The sequence below is a fragment of the Carcharodon carcharias genome, chromosome 13, assembly GCF_017639515.1.
Source record: "Carcharodon carcharias isolate sCarCar2 chromosome 13, sCarCar2.pri, whole genome shotgun sequence".
Classification (NCBI taxonomy): domain Eukaryota; kingdom Metazoa; phylum Chordata; class Chondrichthyes; order Lamniformes; family Lamnidae; genus Carcharodon; species Carcharodon carcharias.
The window spans coordinates 29,979,087-30,001,896 of NC_054479.1; the positions used below are offsets into that span (position 1 = coordinate 29,979,087).

General features: G+C 43.4%; 1 protein-coding gene across 1 annotated transcript in view; it reads right to left on the bottom strand.

Moving 5' to 3' along the window:
* Positions 1-10,432, bottom strand: part of LOC121286019 (rasGAP-activating-like protein 1) — a 299,053-nt gene extending 288,621 nt beyond the window's left edge. The window contains exons 1-2 of the mRNA XM_041203040.1: positions 10,322-10,432; positions 10,144-10,200 (exon numbers count right to left, since the gene is read on the bottom strand). Coding sequence (XP_041058974.1) covers positions 10,144-10,200; positions 10,322-10,386 — 122 coding nt within the window. The 5' untranslated portion in view covers positions 10,387-10,432. The remainder of the gene's footprint in view (positions 1-10,143; positions 10,201-10,321) is intronic.
* Positions 10,433-22,810: the final 12,378 nt, after the last annotated feature.

The window sequence follows — 22,810 nt, forward strand, 5'->3', positions numbered from 1 at the left end:
AATTGCTAAAAGACTTAAAGACAACATCAGTGAGATTTCCGCACTTCCACTAATTGCTGGAAGAGTTTTACTGCCAGTAGCTGTAATATCTTCATCATGGCATTATCTAGAAAAGTGAAAAACTATCACCTATCTGATTTAACGCCTGCCGGAAGAAGTCAGCCTACCAATCAAAGTGATGGATTAGCAGTCATAGAAACCCCCACTCGGTCTTCCTGCAACACCGATGTTGTTCACCAAGGTCCAAGATGCCCTGATGCTCTCACTGCGCTACCAACTCACACTCCCAACAACTTTGTGAGCAAGAAAATCAATAAATTTAAACATATGAGAACAACTTTAACTAAAGGGGAAGCTGTGAGATGCCTTGCTGCAGAAATATTTGGCCCATTAAATTTGGTCCATCATTTCCTTTAATTAACAGTAAATATTGATGAACCGAACAGGTTCCTTAATAGGCAGCATGCTCTTGTGACACTTAACTGCAGCAGGCAATTAGGAAAGCTAATGGAATGTTAGCCTTTATCGCAAGAGGATTTGAGTACGGGGTAGTGAAGTCTTGCTTCAATTGTATAGAGGCTTGGTTAGACCACACCTAGAGTAGTGTGTGCATTTTTGGTCCCCTTCCCTCAGAAAGGATATTATTGCCATAGAGGGAGTGCAATAAAGGTTCACCAGACTTAGTCTGGAGATGGCGGGACTGTGTTATGAAGAGAGATTGGGAAAACTGGGCCTGTATTCTCTAGTGTTTCAAAGAATGAGAGGTGATTTCATTGAAACCTACAAAACATTTAAAGGAATAGATAGGGTAGATGCAGATAAGATGTTTCCCCTGGTTGGGGAGTCTAGAATCAGGGGACACAATTTCAAAATAAGGGGAAGCCACTTAGGACTGAAATGACAATAAATTTCTTTAACAAAAACAGAATTACCTGGAAAAACTCAGCAGGTCTGGCAGCATAAGCGGAGAAGAAAAGAGTTGACGTTTCGAGTCCTCATGACCCTTTGACAGAACTTGAGTGAATCCAAGAAAGGGGTGAAATATAAGCTGGTTTAAGGTGTGTTGGGGGGGGGGGTGGTTTGGGTGGGGGGAGAGAAGTGGAGGGGGTTGGTGTGGTTGTAGGGACAAACAAGCAGTGATAGAAGCAGATCATCAAAAGATGTCACAGACAACAGAACAAAAGAACACATAGGTGTTAAAGTTGGTGATATTATCTAAACGAATGTGCTAATTAAGAATGGATGGTAGGGCACTCAAGGTATAGCTCTAGTGGGGGTGGGGGGAGCATAAAAGATTTAAAATTTTAAAATTTCTGTCGAAGGTTCATGAGGACTCGAAACGTCAACTCTTTTCTTCTCCGCCGATGCTGCCAGACCTGCTGAGTTTTTCCAGGTAATTCTGTTTTTGTTTTGGATTTCCAGCATCCGCAGTTTTTTTGTTGTTAATAAATTTCTTTACTCAGAGTGTTGTGAATTTTTGGAATTCTCTACCCCGGAGGGCCATGGAAGCTCAGTCATCGAGTATGTTTAAGGTTGAGATTGACAGTTTTCTGATTAACAATAACGTAAAGGGTTATGGGGATAGTGTGGGTAAAAGGCATTGAAGTTCGATCAGCCATGATCATATTGAATGTTGGAGCAGGCTCAATGGGCTGAATGGTCTCCTCCTGTTCCTATGTTCCTATGACACTAATTCCTAATGGATAGCATTCCTGATTTCACATTCAGGTAATAAGCATTGAAAAACAAATATTTGCCCAGCCATAGCAGAAAGCCATAAAGTACAGAGAAACAGAAAACAAAACTTTGAACTTTGGTAAGTGGAGACCCATTTTCTTGGAACTCGTGCAAAGTCGAGAGGCTTCTTAGGAAAGGCCTGAGATTAATGAATAAAATAGACCAGGATAACTAAAAACACTAAAACCTGAAGGAGAGGTAAAATAAAAACAAAGAATACAATTTAAATTTAGAACACAAACAAAAATGAAATGTCATTATTCTCTCCAGAAAAATTAAGGGTCTAATGAGCGACAAAGAATTCTTGCGTGGTAAATGATGAGAAAAGTAGCAGCAAATCTTTAAAGGACAAAAAACAGTTTCCTCAATCCTGTATAGGATTAATAAACACAGTAATAGGCAGCCAGACTGTTTCCATTTTACTTGTGCCTTTATAACTGCTGCTCAGGTCACAAAGTTCTTGCAGAATTCAGGAGCAGATCCGGTAATAACAATGGGCTTGATTTCCTCTGGGTTGGCATTAAAAGGCTTATTGTCAGTAGCAAGTCTGAGCTCTTGTCACATTGGATAGTGCCACATATTAGAGTATTTAAATCCCCACTATTATTTTCCCCAAAACACAAACACTCCCAGTAAACCGTGGAAAGTCCAACCCAATAGTACATCTGGGTGGATGAGGTCAGATCTGGTGGAAAAAGTCTCCATTTCCCATTCACCCTGCCCCCTCCCCCGGTGTTGTCTAAGCATACAGCTGAATTGCTACTTAACTCAGTTTGACACTGCAGTCTTATCTGATTGAGAAAGAGCCTTTTAGGAAAGTAAGCTCACACATATCCAATCGCTGCTCTCTTGCAGCAAGAAAGAGCAATCAGAAAGTAGGTGGCAATTCTATCTGGTTACCCCTTTATTTTTCCCATAGCAGCAGTGTACTTGTTACCATTAACATAACTTGCTGTAAAATTCAACTGTGCCAAGAGGTAAAGCAAAAACAAAAATTGAAGAGTACCAAGAATTTAAAAAATTTGGAAACTAAGAAATTACTGCTTTTGTTACTGGCGTTAACAAACCCTATATTATATTCAATTATAAATAGCCGTGTATGAAGGCCTTACTGCCAGTCACTGCCAACCATAATCACAGGGCTTCAACTACACTGTTTTTCACCTGTCCAATTAGGTGAGTAACATTGCAATATATGTTGGTGCTATGTGTCTATCAACATCATCAACCGGGGATGGACCTGCAACATTTAAATACATTTTATTAAAAACCACAATTAAGAACGAATATCGGACCCCAATACTTAATGCTGCTACAGATATCAAAACACAGAGTACATTACCTACTAATTTTACCAACAATACTGAAAAATTTACAAAGGCAAATTCTGCCTAAGGGAGCAGTTTTCAATGTCAGGCTCGCTATTGTTGTTGACATCTTTTGATGATCTGCTTCTATCACTGCTTGTTTGTCCCTACAACCACACCACCAACCCCCGCCCCCCCCCCCCACCTCTCTCTCTCTCTCTCTCTCCGCCCCCCACACACACACCTTAAACCAGTTTGTATTTCATCTCTTTCTTGGACTCGAACTCAAGTTCTGTCGAAGGGTCATGAGGACTCGAAACGTCAACTCTTTTCTTCTCCGCCGATGCTGCCAGACCTGCTGAGTTTTTCTAGGTAATTCTGTTTTTGTTTTTGTTTCACATAAAAGTTAGGTGGAATTAACCTTTATGACTGTGTGAAAAACATAATGAAGCAAATAGCGAGGCTGTTCAGGACACTTTGCCTTCTTCCTTTTAAATTCCCAACCTGGCATGAAGCCTGGTATTATGCATCCAAATGTTGTTGATGAGGTTCAAGTTGTGAGGGTGCTGCAAAGGGTTTTCTACTTACTAGCTACTGTGCAACATATTTACCTTGCTCATGAATGAAACATTTAGCTTATTAGTAAATGTTGTATTGCTAGATCTTCAAAACAATTCAGAAATAAATATTGGTTATGAATAAAGCTTCAAAGGCTTTTTAGTTTCTGGTGAAGGACCTAAACCCAAAACATTATCCTGTGTTTTCTCTTTACAGATGCTGACAGACCTGTTGTGTATTTCCAACATTTTTTGTTTTTACCTGATCATTTTTGATTTGTTTGCCAAACACACAAGGATATGAATCATATTAAAAAGTGATTCGATGAATAGCTGACCTGCTTCACTAAGGAATCTAGCCATGAGATTATTACTGATTTGCCTATTGAAGCTGCCCAGTTTAGTGATGTTCATCTTTCTGCTGCTCTATTTCCCAATGTTCTTCCGATTGCTGTTCCATTTTGTGACATTCTTATCATTGCTGCTATTGTTTGGATCCAGAATTGACCTCTCTGCAACTGAGAATTCCTAATCTGACTGTGTTTGGTAAATCAGAAATTTATTTGCAGGCACAGGAGCTGTGCTCAGATGCACTATGAGTTATTATGCTTTGCACAAATTTAATTATAACTCAAGTTAAGGATGTATTTTGAAATAACTACTCAAAAACAAAATCTGAAAACTGGAAAACAATACAAGGTCAATCCGCACCTGGAGGGAGAACACAAAACCTACATTTTGGATGTGCATCCATTTTCAAAGCTGAAAAACAAACAACAGAAAATAAGGGTGCATAAGATATTTCTTTATTTATTTATAATCACATACACAAACATGGCACAAAAGCTCAGCTTTATTTTGCATCATCTTCATTCTCCTTCAGGTACCAAATTGTTTTACAATCGCTTCTTTAACTCTAGTATGGATTATTAATTTGGCTCACTTTACTATATCTGCAGTTTTCCCAACGTTTTCTGCAGAATTTTTGTTAGGTCCCTTCTAGATCATGAATATAGAATTCAAATCTTGCTAGACGGACAGTGTCTTTGCTGAAACTTTGTGCTGAGGCTACAGGTTCCATTCTAATTGAGGTCAAAAGAACTTCTGTTCCCCTAGGGTGGAATCAACTCAGATTTGCACTAAGTGCAGTCGTGGACGGGTAAAATGATGTTTACCCGTCGGCCGCAATGGCGGGTTTTCACGCTGTATCCTCCCAAACCCATCGCATTAGTTGTGCATTCCCAGGAACCACGCCATTTCAATAGCAGGCAGGCTCTCATTCACCTGCCACATCATCACCTCGCTGCTTTCTCCAGCTGGGCGCCATAGTAAAGTCCAGCCACGTGTACACATCTCAGTGCTTCCAACCTACAACTACCGCAGGGAAGATGCCCACGAAAGGCTAAAAGACTACAGCCCCCAGGTTCAGCGGCACGTCACTGGAACGCCTTTTGGATGCCATTATGCCATGGAGGTCTGCCACGATATCCTCTACCCCCCCCCACTTTGGCTGCAGGATGGGCAGCAGCATGACCAACCAGGCTTGGGAGGTGGTGGCAGTGGTGATCAGTACCAATGCTGCACAGAAGAGGTTGGCCATCCAATGCAGATAGAGGATGAATGGTCTCATCTGTGCAGCCAGGGTATGACAACCATCTCATCACTCCAAATTCACACATTCAAGCCCATCACACATTCACTGGCATCTCACTCACTGCCAGCTCAAGGGACATCACCACCCATTCTCACACACATACCCTCACATGTCCATCTGGCGTCATCTCCACTGGAGGCTGTCTCATCAGCCCTCACCATCCTGAGACTACTCGCACAGATCAACATGTGCCCTCCACACACACCCTAGGCTACCCTCCTTCCCCAATACAGCCCTTCTACTGCAGCCTCTTCCCTTGCCTGAGGCCACTTTTCCCACTTCGCCAAGCAAAACCTAGCCCTGCAGCCATTGAAAAGCCACCCACATGTGGCTGATCTGGTAGGTAGAAACCTGCCGTGTGCCCCTCTAAAAGTGATGTGGTGCTGTCTGTGAAGCCTGGCACTGATGACTGCGATTGCTGACTGAAGCAAGGTAGGCAAACAAACCTTGAAGTCCCGAGCGCAATGCAGCTCGCCAGATGCATGTCGCTTATCTGCTGTTGTGAAACACGTCAGCATGTTTTCCCGCCAATGTGGGCAGATGATCCAGCGGGAGGGGAACGATTCTGACAGGCTGGCCTTTTAATGATATGCTGATGTATTACAGTGAGGTTCCTGATGTCTGGTGGCAGAGAACATGGCCAGCCATCGGCAGGCTGAGCAGATGATCGCGAACTGGTTTCACGCCATCGGGAAACCGATCACGCCATATTGTTCACTCAAGCCACCAAACATGACTGGCACCAGCAGGCACGGAAAATCTCTCTCTTAGCTTGTTTAATGGCTATGAGCTCTGAACTCGGGGTGAAGAATGCCTGTGTTTCTGGACGGACGCAGTAGAGATTGATAAAAACAAAAAAACTGCGGATGCTGGAAATCCAAAACAAAAACAGAATTACCTGGAAAAACTCAGCAGGTCTGGCAGCATCGGCGGAGAAGAAAAGAGTTGACGTTTCGAGTCCTCATGAGTTCTGTCGAAGGGTCATGAGGACTCGAAACGTCAACTCTTTTCTTCACCGCCGATGCTGCCAGACCTGCTGAGTTTTTCCAGGTAATTCTGTTTTTGTTTTGCAGTAGAGATTGAGACTGGGTTTAGAATGAAGATGCTGCCTGGGAACATTGCCTACAAATTAGAATAAAGTAACTGTTCAAGCACTTTTTGGAAGAATGAGGATCTTATTGGTTGGTTGAAAACTGAATATGAATAAATGCAAACATCACTTATTATTCCTATCTTTTGATTAAAAATCTAAAAGTTGGGAAGTTAAAAAAAAGTGTTTAAAATTAACTGGAATGCACCATTTATTTTTAAAGTAAAACTTCAAAAATTCACAAGCCAGTGGGCTGGGGCAAAACATGAACAGAGATAAAAATTCCAAATGTATATCCCAAGCTCCAGCATTAAACCTGTTGTGAGAAATGTTTCACAATTTGTGTGGTGTAAAGTTACTTGTTAACATCTGAACTTTAGATTACCTGAAGTTAAGCAAGTATAATAAATGGAGCTTTTGTTCCTGTTCAGATGCTGAAGTTTTATTAACTAAATTACAATCACAAATCAAACTTGTCATGTTTGAGAAATAAGAACATAAGAAATAGGAGCAGGAGTAGGCCATTTGGCCCCTCAAGCCTACTCCACCAGTCAATAAGATCATAGCTCATCTGATGTGGCCTTATATCCACTTTCCTGCCTGTTCCCCATAACCCTCAACTTCCTTGTCAATCAAAAATTTGTCTAACTTGGCCTTGAACATATTCAATGACCCAGCTTCCACTGTTTGCTGGGGGAGAATTCCAAACACTAATAACAATTCCTTTGTATGGTGAACGTTAACAAATATTAATAAGTCACCCAGGTGACCTTGTAACAAAGTAGTTAACAGAGTTGCTCTTTGCATCATAATCTCAGGTTTGAGTCTAAGGGCCATTTATCTCTGAAAGCTGGTATGGGATTTGTTTAGTTATGACAAGGTAGAACAGGTCAATAATAGTCAGGACTATAAACTTTTCTTATTGCAATTGTTCTCAGTTGCAATGCCATACTGTATCAGGTTCGCACATCACTACTGCGGCATATGTAGGCAAGATACATGAAACAGAGATAGCAGGTGTTAGGCGGGGGGAAGCATTGAGCAGGTCAGAGGCTAGTTTTGATCAGGGGTGTTCTTTTTCACTGCTGTAGCTCTCAGTTGCAGCATTATTGGTGTCTGTTGGATTTTTCTGCCTGAAGCACTATTGGTTTAAGGTTCTCGGTGTCAGTCTGGCCAAAGGATAATAACAGGCACTAAATGGGTGCAGTACTAATAAGGCTAGCCTGTTTGAAATTCTGGATTTAGCACACAGTTTTGGTCCTAATTGCTGATTTCTATAACTTGAACTTGCCTGGAATTGCTAATCACAGGTTGCGCACTCAATTCTGATTAGATGGAATTTTCATGGAGCAGTATATTGGGGCTCCTCGCACCCACTTCTACTGAAGTTGTGGAGTACTCTGGATCAGAGAGTGAGGGAGAGGGCACACAGATTATCATCATGCAGCATTGGAGGTTCTGGTGGTGGAAATCAGCCAATAAAGCAATTAGCTGAGTTGCCCGTCCAACCTTAAGGTTGACGGGCAGGCGAAGAGCCCAGACAGCCTTCACATTTTTCCCATGGGCGGGATAAGGTTTCATGAACATTTTTAAAGTGTTTGAAAAATGTTTAATAAAGTTAATGCACATGTCCCAGTTTCACATGAGGGAACATGTCCTTAACTTTTTTTGTTACCTTTATTCAATATGTTATAAGTGAAAGTAATCTCCCTGAGGCACCTCTATGCCTCAGGGAGATTTCTGCACTCTTTTGCGCACAAGCCTTAATTGGCCCGCCCACATAAAATGGCGGCGCCCAACCGATCGGGGGTGCCAATCGGCTGCGTGCCCACCCGAACCCACCCCTGCACAACCTCCCCCCGCCCAACGGAGAGAAAATTCTCCCCTTGGTATAAAGAATAAAGAAATAGATTTGATCACAAATGTGCATAAATGCCAGTCATCATAAGCAGTTAGCGCTGATACCACAAGACCTCATTATCATGCTGTCTCTAATGCCAACTTCTACCACTGCCTGCCCACTGTCACTCTTCCACTCAAAACATTCAAACCTCAATTTGAATGAGGGGAGACAGTGGTGTAGTGGTAATGTCCCAGAGGTATTAGCCTTGGGTACAAGGGTTCAAGTCTCACCACAGCAGCTGTCAGAATTTAAATTCTTATTGAAACATCTAAGATCCTGTGGGGACTTGATAGGGTGGATACCCAGAAGATATTTCCCCTTGTGGGGAAGACTAAAATTATGAAACATAGTTTAAAAATAAGAGGTCTCTCTTTTAAAACAGAGATGGGGCGTTTTTTTTCCTCCCAAACGGTAGTTTCTAAGGAGGGGAATTCCACACAGCAAGTAGTGGCAGCTGAGCCATTTAATTTATTCAAAGCAGAGTTAGGCAAGGGGGCAAGGGGGTCAAAGGTTATGGAAATGAAGTGAGGCCACAATCAGACCAGTCATGATCTTATCGAATGCTGCAGCAGGCTTGAAGGGCCGAATGGCCTACTCCTGCTCCAAGCTCCTATGTTCCTAATTTGGTATTGCATTTGATCCCTTTCAGTTGTCTACCCACTCTTTACCTTCCAGTGATACTGATCTTCCACCATACAGCACGGGTGCTCTGCACATTGCAACCTTCTCGCCAAAACATGCCCCATTAAAGGGAAATAGCCAATTCTTTTTTCAAGATTCATTCTTGGCCTCGTGGTTCTCACAGAACTCAATGGCATCAGAACGATTCCCAGGGAGTGTATTGAATTTTTATCTAAGTTGCTGACAAATATTTTCAACCAAAATCATGGTTCGACTCCATATCCCTCATCACAGATTTGGACTGAACAATGAAAGTGTTCGTCTGACCTGCGGTTTTGTTCACTCACTGGTTATCCACTTGTGTTCATTCCGTAACCAATTATGGGATGTTTCTGTTCCCATTCACGCAACAGGTTTCCTGAGGTGGTATCCAGCGAGCAGATTACAGAATGTGCCGTGTTTGATCTTCCTGGTTTGTTTTACAATGTATAGGTGGGATCACCCTGAACGCCTTTCATTTTGTCGGCGAGAAACAATGTTTAAGGCGAATTTTGGTACTGGATCATAAATATAGCAAAGAAGTGGGAGGGGTTTGTTAAGGTTTGTAAACACTTTTCCAAGTGTCTGTGTAGCCTGGTACAGGGCAGCTAATCAGACTGGAAACTGAAACGCGCAGTTGCTCAGAATGTGATTTTACTAATGGCCTTTGCCAGCATTTCAGGGGTGCATTTTAAATGTGCCACTGTACGTGCATTCAAATAATACAACGGCTGGGTCGCATTCACTGATCATCCGGAAACCGCGGCTTCTCCGAGCTACAAAGCTCAATGCACCTGTACATTGCACCGCTGCTGCGGTCCATATCTAAAAGGGGAAAAAGTGCATGAAAAATAGATCTCCGCAAAGATAATGTGAACAGCTTCTGTCATGAAATACGCGTCAGAACCTGGCACACCACATTTCCAGCGTTCTCGTGAAAGCTTCTCTTAATGCAACAAGTCAGTTAGATTGCCAAATTTCCAGTGTTCTGCCATCACCCATGAAATGCACGCTTTGGGGAGACACATTACAGGCTAATGTCATCAAATTATAAGTACACGCCAGTCAACCACAGCAAATCCTGGAGCCCCCGTACTCCAACTGCTTAGTTCATACATGAATAGTTGTTCATATGCAAATATTCTCGGGGGAATCAAATCCAAGTCTTTGCTAATAGACACATGCTGCCTGCAGATCGATCAAGCATAGCCATGTCAATAAAGAAGGTCACTCACCTGGCCACTATCTCATTGTCCACTTTGACTATACAGTAAGGGTCACTAGTTCCAGACCTATAAGAAAGGACAGGCGTTTGCACAATATTAACATGGCATTTGTATTAAAACCGGCATCAACAACAACTCGTTTCTATCTTTTCCCCAAGCAGCAGCGTATATTAGACAGGAAACTTACACGTCTTTGGCTGGTAAATTTCTTCCTTCGATGATACGAAAATACAAGGATGTGTTTTTAGCCATTTCGGTTCCTAACAATTAAAACTTTCCTGTATTTTTTCCTGGCGATATTACATCAGTTGACTGAGAGGGCTCGGCTTGACTCTGGCTGTGTTCATGCTTAGTTCCAGCTGAAATGTTGTTCGGTAGCGGGCAGACCGCCGAGCTTCGTTTCTCCTTTATCACTCAGTTTTGAGGGAAATACCGGAATCTCTTCGCTTACTGTATGGATTTTCCAATGCCCAGGCTTTTAGGATGATCAATGAGCAAGCAGCTCCTGTGGAGCCCAGACTGACACCACGAGAGGTCAGTCTCCCTCTTCAGTAGCCCTGCTGGTTCCCAACACAACCAGAAGTTGGTGTTTGTGAAAACAGTGGCAACGTGTGTGTGGATTTGGCAAGGTATGAATGATAAAGCCACAGACAGGACTTAATGGGCTGACAGATAATGAAACAAATCCTTCTCAACATAATGTGCTGTTTATTTAGGGAACAAATCTGCCCACTATTGGTGGCATGGTAGAACTGCGGTGTCAAGGTACGTGCACTGGGTCCAACTGCATCAAAACCTTGTTAAATATTCCTGCAGGAAATCGGTGATGTGCATAATTAAATAGAGGGTTTCCGTGGCTGTTTGTTTAATGATGGAAATTAGTATTTTTCCGTCATCAGGCTTAAGATCAATTAGTGGGAACACCAAACATTGTTCCCAATAAAGCAACACCCTAAAAACACAATGAATTCCCTCATGCTGGACCGCCACCAAGCAAGTATAAAATTAAAAAGGCCACAGGACTGGATTGGGGCGGGGGCTACTTTAAAATCCGGGGCAAGGGCTGAAGAGTCATACTCCTTCTCACCAACATCCTCAACTCCAAGTCCTGAAATTAGCTGCATTGTCCCCGGCACCCTTTGTATGTGGTTGTAACATTGACCAAAAGTCTTATCATTAACAGTAAATGCCTCCACCTAAGATGATGCAGAAGAACTAGAAAGAATATGGGATTGTGCCATCTACTTTGCCTCTTAGGCATTCACAGATCGGTCCATATGAAATAGTCCCAACTCAACCAGATGGACCTCAGTTAATGTCTCATCTTTTTTAAAATTCATTCCTAGAATGTGGGTGTCATTGGCAAGGTCAGAATTTATTGCCCATCCCTAATTGCCCTTGAGAAGGTGGTGGCTAGCTGCCTTCTTGAATCGCTGCAGTCCATATGGTCCAGATACATCCACCGGGCTGTTAAGTAAGGAGTTCTGCGATTTTGATCAACCAATGATGAAGGAACAGTGATATATTTCCAAGTCATGATGGTGCATGACTTGGAGTGGAACTTTTAGGTGGCGGTGGTGTTCCCAGATGCCGACTGCGTCTGTCCTTCTAGATGGTAGAGGTCATGAGTTTGGGAGGTGCTGCCAAAGAAGCCATAGTGAGTTATTGCACTGCATTTTGTAGCTGGTACACACTGCAGGCTTGGTGAGCCAGTTATGGAGGGAGTGAATATTTAAGGTGATAGATGGGTTGCCGATTCACCACCTTAAATGGGCCTTTTTCTGAGGTTCTCAGCATCACAGAAGCCAGTCATCAGCTAATTCAATTCACTGCATGTGATATTACGAAACAGTTGAGACCACTGGGTACTGAAAAGCAATGGGCCCCAACAACATCCTGGCTGTTGTGCTGAAGACATACTCCAGGATGTGTGTCTAGCCAAGCTGTTCCAGTACAACTACAACACTGACATCTACTTGGTAATGTGTCCTATCCATAAAAAGCAGGACAAATCCAATCTGGCAAAATACTGCCTTATCAGTCTCCTCTCAATCATGAGCAAAGTGATGGAAGGGGTCATCAACAGTGCTATCAAGCTGCACTTACTCAGCAATAACCTGCTCACTGATGCCAGGGCCACTCAGCTCCTGACCTCATTACAGCCTTCGTTCAAACATGAACAAAAAAGCTGAATTCAAGAGGTGAGGTGAGATTGGCTGCCCTTGACATCAAGGCATTTGACTGAATGTGGCATCATGAGCCCTAATAACATTGAAAGCAATGGGAATCAGGGTGAACTCCACAAGTTGGAATCATACCTAGCACAAAGGATAATGGCTGTGATTGTTGGAGATCAAACATCTCAGCCCCAGGACATCGCTGCAGGAGTTCATCAGGGTCCCTGAGGAACCTCCCCTCCATCATAAGGTCAGAAATAGGGATGTTAACTGACGATTGCACAGTGTTCAGTTTTATTTGCAATTCTTCAGATAATGAAGCTGCCCATTCCTTCATGTGGCAAGAAATTTTCACCATATACAAGTGCCAGGCAATGATCACCGCCAACAGGAGAAAATCTAACCACCTCCCCTTGTCATTCAATGGCATTAACATCATGAAATTCCCACTATCAACATCATTGACCAGAAACGTAACTGGACCAGCCACATAAATACTGTGGCTACAAGAGCAGATCAGAGGCTGGGAATTCTGTGGCAAGTGACTCACCTCCTGACTCCCCAAAGCCTGTCTACCATCTACAAGGCACAAGTCAGGAGTGTGATGGAACACTCTGCACTTGTCTGGATGAGTGCAGCTCCAACAACACAAGAAGATCGACACCATCCAGGACAAAGCAACCTGCTTGATTGGCATCTCATCCATCACCTTTAACAATCATTCATCTGTAAGACAGTGCCTCTTTCACCAGCAGTGAGTTAAACCATCAATTGCAACTTAAACCCTTTACTAATCAGAAAAAGCATTGGACCGTCATTAACTTTTTAATTTATGCAGAATGCAGAATAACTAAACAAATCCAACTAAGGCATAAATTAGATTTTGGGGAGCTCAAGCTTCATGTTTTAATGAAAGAATCTCTCATAAGGGAAAAGGAGATTATTGGGGATTTAAAATACATTTGCCTACAAGTACAAGGCTAGCACAGTACACAGCTATCCAAGTGAACATTGTTTCTGCTTTTCACTCAGTTCTCAGGGAAATACTGGAATCTCTTTGCTTACTCTGTCAATTTTCTGCCTGGCAATCTGTCCCTCTTAATGGGAAGTGTCACTGAAAGAAGGTTGCTGCTGACTGTCACTGCTGCAATGAGAAGGGAAATGGGGCACCAGGGAAGAGAGTAGACTCTGCAGTTCACAAATACAATGCTAGAAGCCTCAGCCATGGAGGTGAACAGGAGCAGAGACACCAGGTTTCCACAGAGAGCCAAGAAGTTCTCAAGGCCCTACCCTTCAAAGGGAATGGGAGTAGGTGGCCAGGGAGGTTGATCCTCACAGCCTTGCCCTGAGGACCTGCAGCAGTGCCAGAAGAGGTTTAGTGACCTTATGCTGATAGTCAAGATCAGTGAATGCATTTTCACATGACAGCTCACATTGACCACACCACCAACCTCTCATGCTGATCAATTTGCTATCACTCACCTATCAGCAGTCCCTAGCACTCAAGGCTCACGTTTAACATTCACATACTCCACCTAACCATCACAGACTTTTCAATGAAACCAGCCTCACACCCAGCTCTCGCTGCATCCAAATACCTCCAGCTCTGGCAAGCGCATCACCCAACAACCATGCAACACACACACTGACATTCTGCCCTTTCTCTGCAGGATAAGATTGGTCCACAATAGAAGGGACCGAAGCTGGACTAGCAGGGTCCAGGCACACTTTCAACCACCACCCCCACCCCGAGACTGATGGAGGAGATGGTGCTTTGCAGCTGTGACACAGCCTGTAGCATCCAACATCACTGCTTGCATTCAGGATCATCGTATGTTACTACTGCCTTATGGATCTTCTCAACTCCCACCTCAGCTTCGTCCTGCAACCTGACATAATGTGCAAGCTGCAGATAGTGTGACCACAGATCCTCTTACTTAGTTGGTTGATCTTAAAGGCACTAAGATGTTCAGAATGACAGACTTCCTCAGAATGAATGCATTGTTGCTGCTGCCAGCATAGTAGGCATGATGTCCTATGAATGGTTGCACACCAGTTGCACATTGATGGAATGGGTTTCTGCACTACTCTGAGGAACTGCTGCAGTGATGTCCTGGAGCTGAGATGACTGACCTCCAACAACCACAACCATCTTCCTTTGTGCTAGTTATGACCCAAACCAGTGGACAGTTTTCTCCCTGATTCCCATTGAGTCCAGTTTTGCTAGGGCTCCTTGATGCCATATTTAGTCAAACGTAGCCTTGATGTCAAGGGCAGTCACTCTCACCTCACCTTGGGAGTTCAGCTCTTTTGTTCATGTTTGAACCAAGGCTGTAATGAGGTCAGGAGCTGAGTGGCCCTGGTGGAACCCAAGCTGGGCTTTAGTGAGCAGGTTATTGCTAAGCAAGTGCCACTTAATAGCACTGTTGATGACCCCTTCCATTACTTTACTGATGATCGAGAGTGGACTGATGGGCCAGTAATTAGCCAGGTTGGATTTGTCCTGCTTATTGTGTACACAACATACCTGGGCAATTTTCCACATAGCTGGGTAGATGCCAGTGTTGTAGCTGTACTGGAACAGCTTGGCTAGGGGTGCGGCAAGTTCTGGAGCACAAGTCTTCAGTACTATTGCCAGAATATTGTCAGGGTTCATAGCCTTTGCAGTATCCAGTGCCTTCAGCCGTTTCTTGATGTCATGTGGAGTGAATTGAATTGGCTGAAGACTGGTTTCTGTGATGCTGGGGACCTCCGGACGAAGCTGAGAGGGTTCATCCACTCGGCACCTCTGGGCTGAAGATTGTTGCAAATGCTTCGGCCTTATCGTTTGTACTGATGTGCTGTCCACTGCCATTCACAACTGGATGTGGCAGGACAGCAGAGCTTAGGTCTGATCCATTGGTTGTGGGATCACTTAGCCCTGTCTATCACTTGCTGCTTATGCTGTTTGGCACGCAAGAGGTTCTGTGTTTCTAGCTTCACCAGATTGACACATCATTTTTAGGTATGCCAGGTGCTGTTCCTGACATGCCCGCCTGCACTCTTCATTGAACCAGGATTGATCCCCTGACTTAATGGTAATGGTAGAGTGGAGGATATGCCAAGTCAAGAGATTATATATTGTGTTTGAGTACAATTCTGCTGCTCATGGATGCCCAGTCTTGCATTGCTAGATGTGTTCAACATCTATCCCATTTAACATGGTGGTAGTGCCACAGAACACATAGGAGGGTATCCTCAATGTGAAGGCGGGGCTTCGTCTCCACAACAACCGTGCGGTGGTCACTCCTACCAATACTGTCATGGGCAGATGCATCTGTGGCAGGCAGATTGGTGAGGATGAGGTCAAGTGTGTTTTTTGCTCTTGTTGGTTCCCTCATCACCTGCCGCAGACCCAGTCTAGCAGCTATGTCCTTTAGGACTTGGCCAGCTTGGTCAGTGGTGGCGCAATCAAATCACTCATCCCGCATCCAGAGTACATTCTGTGCCCTTGCCACCCTCAGTGCTTCCTCCAAGTGGTGTTCAACATGGAGGAGCACTGATTCATTAGCTGAAGGAGGGTGGTATGTGGTAATCAGCAGGAGGTTTCCTTGTCCACATTTGACCTGAAGCCATGAGGTTTCATGGGGCCTGGAGTTGATGTTGAGGACTTCCAGGACTACTCCCTCCTGACTGTATACCACTGTACCGCCATCTCTGCTGAGTCTGTCCTGCCCGTGGGGCAGGACATACCCAGGGATGGTGATGGTGGTGTCTCGGATATTATCTGTAAGATATGATTCCATGTGGATGACTATGTCAGGCTGTTGCTTGACTAGTCTGTGAGACAACTCTCCCAGTTTTGGCACTAGCCCCCCAGATGTTAGTAAGGAAGACTTTGCAGGGTCGACAGGACTGAGATTGCTGTTGTCGTTTCCGGTGCCTAGGTTGATGCCGGGTGGTTCGTCCAGTTTCGTCCCTTTTCTGAGCCTTTGTAGTGATTTAATGCAACTGAGTGGCTTGCTTGGCCATTCCAGAAGGCAGTGGGGTCTGGAGTCACATGTAGGCCAGACCAGGTAAGGACGGCAGATTTCCTTCCCTAAAGAGTATTAGTGAACCAAATGGGTTTTTATAACAATCGACAATGGTTTCATGGTCATCGTTAGACTTTTAATTCCAGATTTTTATTGAATTCAAATTCCACCATCTGCCGTGGCAGGATTCGAACCTGGGGCCCCAAAGCATTAACTGGGGTCTCTGGATTACTAGTCCAGCAACAGCACCACTACCATCACCTCCCCATAACTATCTGACCTCTCCTCATGCTACCAGCATATGCATGGCATGCCGGTGCTTGTGCCCTGCCCAGCACGGGGCACTGCACAGGACATATCACGTGGCCATCAACACGCCATTGGAACTTCGATAATACCAGGATCAGTGGCATCACTGAGCCCAATTTTACAACCATAACGTCCACTGCCCATTATTTACAGCTGAATACCACTGCATTCTGTAAGGCAGAGGTTCTCAAACATTTTTGGTTGAAGGACCTTTTTCAACAATGGATTAGTAATCATAGATTCCCCCCATCTAAATAATAATACTATATAACGCTCATCACATGAAAATGTTGCATAAAAGAGTGTTTTAATAATGTTTTTACAAAAGCATGTTTGCTTACAGATATCATTGAGATGGGTGTGCCTTCTCTCATTGCAGAATCTGTCTATCATTGTGTACTGTCCTCCTGGGTGAGACAACCAGTCCATTTTGTGCTGCTCGTAGCGGTTGCACACTGCTCCTGCCTCCCGGTTTACACTTCACATAATTTTGCTGACCCTCTGGAAAGTCTCTATGGATCCCAGTTTCAGAACCCACTGCTGTGAGGGAACAGGTAGCTTTAGGCAGCCGTCATCACAAATCCTCCTCAAATGCAAGCCTGTCAATGTGTTTGAGAACAATTGCATCAGTGTATTATTTATCTCTAGTATCTATTGCCTGGACTAGTGAGGAGAAGGACCTGGCAATGATGGAAGGCTTTAGTTAGGGTGAAACAAGAAGCGCACTCTATTAAGTATTCAGCTGACACTGATCAAGGCTGTATCAAGCTGTGGGGCCACTGCTAATTATATACTTTGACAGTAGCTCTGTTAGTTCAGAAGTGTTACAGTGTCAAATATTGATTTGGTTATATTGATGATACCAAGCTGGGCATTTGAGAGAGAGAGGCTGTTTCTTAGCCCACAAACACCTTCTTATCAAAATAATACTTGCTCACTTCCCACCTCCAAAATTGTTAGCAGGAGCGGCACATTTAAAAGGATAAAGGCCTGTGAAAGCCTTATAACTTCAAAAATTGAGGGGGGAAATCGAATAAAGCAACATTAGAGAAAAAGGGATTTTCATTTTAAAATTTAGATAAAGAGAGAATGGGGGATGCAAAATGGGACAATGCAGATAAAATTATTAGCTTTTTCATTTTCTTATTAAGTTCTTTTACCTAGTAGTTTGGTATTCATGTTATAGTGCTAATTTTATTACTGCTATACAAATGGATCATTTTAGAACTGATTTGTTTGCACCACAGCAACCGAGCAAGTCAGAACCATGAAAATCATCAGGAATTTTATGCTCAGTTCTTTTTTGGATGTCAAAAGTGAAGAAAGACTTGCACTTACATAGTGCCTTTCACAACCGTAGGAAATCCCAAAGTGCTTTAATGACAATGAAGTGCTTTTGAAATGGATTCACTGTCGCAATGATGGAAAAGTAGCAATCAATTTGCATACAACATGCTCCCACAAACAGCAATGCAATAATGACTAGGTAAGAGTTAAGTTGGACGAGGAATATTGTAGAGAACTGCCCAGTTCTTCTTAATAGCATTAGTAATAAAACAAACTTAAAATGGATGCAGTAGCTGTATCAATTAAATATCATTAAAACCATGATTAACTGGGATTAAATTTTTTAATCACAAGATTAATCACCATTTAGTTTTTTTAAAATCATTTGACAGGCCTATTAATAAACTATATTAAGAAAACTCTTCTTGGTCAATCTTCAGCCATGGTCGAATAATGCTTCCTTTCATCATTTTGATTCAGTTCAGTTCAGAAGGAATAACGCTGCTGTTTGTCAGTAACTGGTTGAAAAGATTCTGGTATGTCTTAATCTATGTGACCTCACTTTTAGAGTAATTAATAATGAGTTGATCACCCTCATAGCAGGTCTGAAAATTTACAAATTGATTATTCTATTTATGACTCAGTACCTGTGGCCACAGTATGATGCAGGCTAACATTGTAACCTTTAAACAGACTGCTGGCATTTTAATAAGGATGGTGCATTGCTCCCCTGGGAGCTGAGGTCAAGGATTTAACTTGTCTGCCTTTTGAGAGAATAATATTGACAGATGTCAGTAGAAAAAAACTTGCAGCACAGTAGTGCAGAGTTTCACAGCCTGGGTACTCACATTGATATTGTCTGTCTGGTGGCTCCAGATGAATTAGCAGCACCTTATTATGAAGTAATTGTTTAAACAGTGCCGAATTCTGTAGGATAGAATCATTAAAATTAGTTCCTTCCAAACTCAAATAAAATTAAACTATAATAGCTTCAATTAGAAAAGGTTCACTTCTTATAAAAAGTCTCCTTTCCTGAGTAAAAGGGACAAATTTTACATCCCATTATTGCAGTCTACACTATTTGCACTGATATTATTAGAGCGTTGTCGGAGGGAGGTCATGCCTAACAAATTTGATTGAATTTTTTGAGGAGGTGACCAGGTGTGTAGATAAGGGTAGTGCAGTTGATATAATTTATATGGATTTCAGCAAAGTCTTTGACAAGGTCCCACATGGGAGACTTATGAAGAAGGCAAATGCACATGGGATACAGGGTAATTTAAAAGGTGGATTCAAAATTGGCTTAGTTGTAGGAGGCAAAGGGTAATAACAGAAGGCTCTTTAGTGACTGGAAGCCAGTGTCCAGTGGCGTACCACAGGGATCTGTGCTGGGTCCCCTATTATTTGTCATTTAAATAAATGACATAGATGACCATGTGGGGGGTAGGATTAGTAAGTTTGCGGATGACACAAAGATTGGCCAGGTGGTTAACAGTGAGGTCGAGTGTCTTAGGCTACAGGGAGATATAGACGGGATGGTCAAATGGGCAGGTAAGTGGCAGATGGAAAATAACCCTGAAAAGTGTGAGGTGATACACTTTGGAAGGAGTAATTTGACAAGGAATTATTCAACGAACGGCATGGCACTAGGAAGTTCTGAGGAACAAAGGGACCTTGGCATGTGTGTCCATAGATCTCTGAAGGCAGAGGGGCACGTTAGTGGAGTGGCGAAAAAGGCATATGGGACACTTGCCTTTATCAATCGAGGCATAGATTACAAAAGTAGGGAAGTCATGTTGGAGTTGTATAGAACCTTGGTGAGGCCACAGCTGGAGTACTGTGTGCAATTCTGGTCGTCACATTAAAGGAAGGATGTGATTGCACTGGAGGGGGTACAGAGGAGATTCACCAGGATGTTGCCTGGGATGAAACATTTAAATTATGAAGAGAGGTTGGAGACACTTGGGTTGTTTTCACTGGAGCAGAGAAGACTGAGGGGCAACTTGATCAGGGTGTACAAGATTATGATTGGCATGGACAGGGTGAATAGGGAACAGCTGTTCCCCTTAGTTGAAGGGTCAGTCACAAGGGGGCATAAGTTCAAGGTGAGAGGCAGGAGGTTTATTGGGGGATGGAGAGGAAAAACTTTTTTTACCCAGAGGGTGGTGACAGTCTAGAATGCGCTGCCTGGGAGGGTGGTGGAGGTGGATTGCTTCACATCCTTTAAAAAGTACCTGGATGAGCACTTGGCACATCATAACATTCAACTGTATGGGCCAAGTACTGGTAAATGGGATTAGTTAGGTAGGTCAGGTGTTTCTCATGTGTCGGTGCAGACTCGATGGGCTGAAGGGCCTCTTCTGCTCTGTGATTTATAGTACTGATACAACCAGTTGGTGGAATGGGAAGAAACATCTCAGAATTCCAAATTAGCCATGTGCTGTAAGCTAAAGGAATCAACTAGAGTTACAAAGTTTGCTGTGTTTTGGTTTGGAACCAGTGCTGCCTGAGAAGTACACCATGCTGTTTCCAATTGGCTCAGATTATGAAGGCAATAAGTGGCTGAACCACACCCGACCACTGCTTTCAGTGGGGGTAGTGATAGTCGTAATGCTCCCAGCTTAGAAACAAAACAGCTAGGGTTTCCCCTGTTGGTTGCTATTCAGTGACTTCTGCTGGAGTTGTGTGTGGAAGTGTCAAACAAAGACGAGATATACATCAGCTGCAATCAGAAATCCTGTCAACAGCAGAGTCTGGACAGTGTCTGCGATGCTCGCAAAATGATACCTCATCTGGTAATGAACTTCAGGGGAGAACAGGAAAAATAAAATTGTCAGAAAAAAGATAATGGGAAAAAAAACACTGAAGTGATGTAAATGTTTTATCTTTGAAATCCAATGCTTTATTATTTCTTGAAAGTGTATGTGTATACATACACACACACACACACACACACACATATTATTTACGCAAACATACAAATTAGAAGATCTAATTTTGTGTATCAGCTATGCAACATTTAAACAGAAGCTTTAATTAGTGCTGTGAATTAAACAAAAGCAGAAATATTCTTCCGAGACTTCAGGCACCTCCACCAAATCAGGTAAGAGAGAAGGAGAGATTGATTCAATGAAGTTAGTTGTGAGTCTGGGGGTCAAAGGAACAAGGAAATGCAGGGTCAGGAAGCAGTGATAATTTGTTGCATCATATTCTCCAATATGAATGCAGAGTGAACCCCAAAGATGGTGAAAGCAGAAATATTGCAGCAGCAATATGTCTATTAATATTGCTGGGGTGGCAGCAATGGGGCTTGGAGAATCAGTGGGCAGGATTTTACGCATCGGCAAGCGGGGGTGGGGCCCGCTCGCCAACGTGTAAAATGACGCATGGTGAGGTTGGGCAGAACTCCCGAAGTCACCGGAACCCATTTGAATTTTCAGGTAGGCGGGGGCGCAGCAAAATCAGCTGCCCACCGGCCGACCTGTCAATGGCCAATTGAAGCCATTGACAGAGTCAATTAATAATTAAAGGACCTGCCCGTCCAACTTTAAGGCTGGCGGGCAGGCCAGGAGCCCCGGCACGAATTAGAAAAAGCATGAAACCTCATCCACGGGCAGCATGAGGTTTCATGTAAGTTTTTTTTTAATTTTAATAAAGTTTTTGTACAAATTATGGACATGACATGTCCCAACTCATGTGACAGTGTCACATGAGGGGACATATGTTAGGGAAATTTTATTTTTCCATTTTTAGCTTTTAGACATTTAGAGCCGAACTCCCTGAGGCTGCACTTAGCCTCAGGGAGATGAGTGCACTCTTTCGTGCGCATGTGCGAAAGAGCACACTCTCGATTTTGTGAATCCCCACCCCACCTGCCCGCACCGGGAGCGCATAGCACTTCTGTGTGGATGTCACGCTGAGCAGGCGTTAATTGGCCTGCCCATGTAAAATGGCACCACGCCCCCAATCCGGGGCACCGATCGGAAGCGCGCCTGTGTGCGCCCACCCTTCAACTTCACCCCGGATGGGGGGAAAATCCTGCCCAGTGAATGTAAAGAACAGCATTTGAATCATAGGAGGGCAGTAAGGTGGCAACAGGGCCTGAAGCTTCTGGAAGTGGCAACAATGGGGCCTAGAGACGCAGGGAGGGAAGGCTCATCTATGAGAGGTTTCAGCAACATTAAAACTAGGGAAAATAGCCAGAATGAAAACCCTTAAACATAAAGCCAAATTATGGAAAGGTATAACCACATTAATTATTATAGGTCTTAAGAAGCTATTAAACTAATCAGGAAAGAAGCAGCAGTACAGTCTATTTCATCTGATCTTGATTACGGACCTTCAATTCAGTAGTTGAGCTGATTTTTGCCGTGATATTCTGGATGTCTTGTCGGTTGTCATAGAAACATCCAATGTTGGTCATACCTAATAGGCCCAGGTGCAAGCTTCTACAACTGCAAATGCTAGGTTCAATTCTTTATAAATTTTCAGAAATAGGCTCAGGGAAGAGGGGTCAGTGCTGTTGAACTGATAACCCTGAATCAGGACCTACCAACCCGAGGCCTTTGCTTACATCTGCCTTCCACACGAAGAATGCCTTGTGTTGGACAACTCAAAATGTTTTCTTAAAAATATGCAAATATATTCATTGTGAGCCCTCTGTGTCCATTTTCTGCAGCAGCTTCGCAAGACGCTGCGAGAGAATAAGCGGACAAAATAAGGGGAACTAAAATCGGGTTAAGCTGTGAGCAACAGCAACTATCCACTCAGCATTATGTAAGATGAAAATAGACACTGCCGTCTTTTCATTATTGTCCAGACTCACAATCATAGTCACTCAGACACAGCTGAACAGACATATGATTAGTCACAGGAAGTTCCAACTTGCAA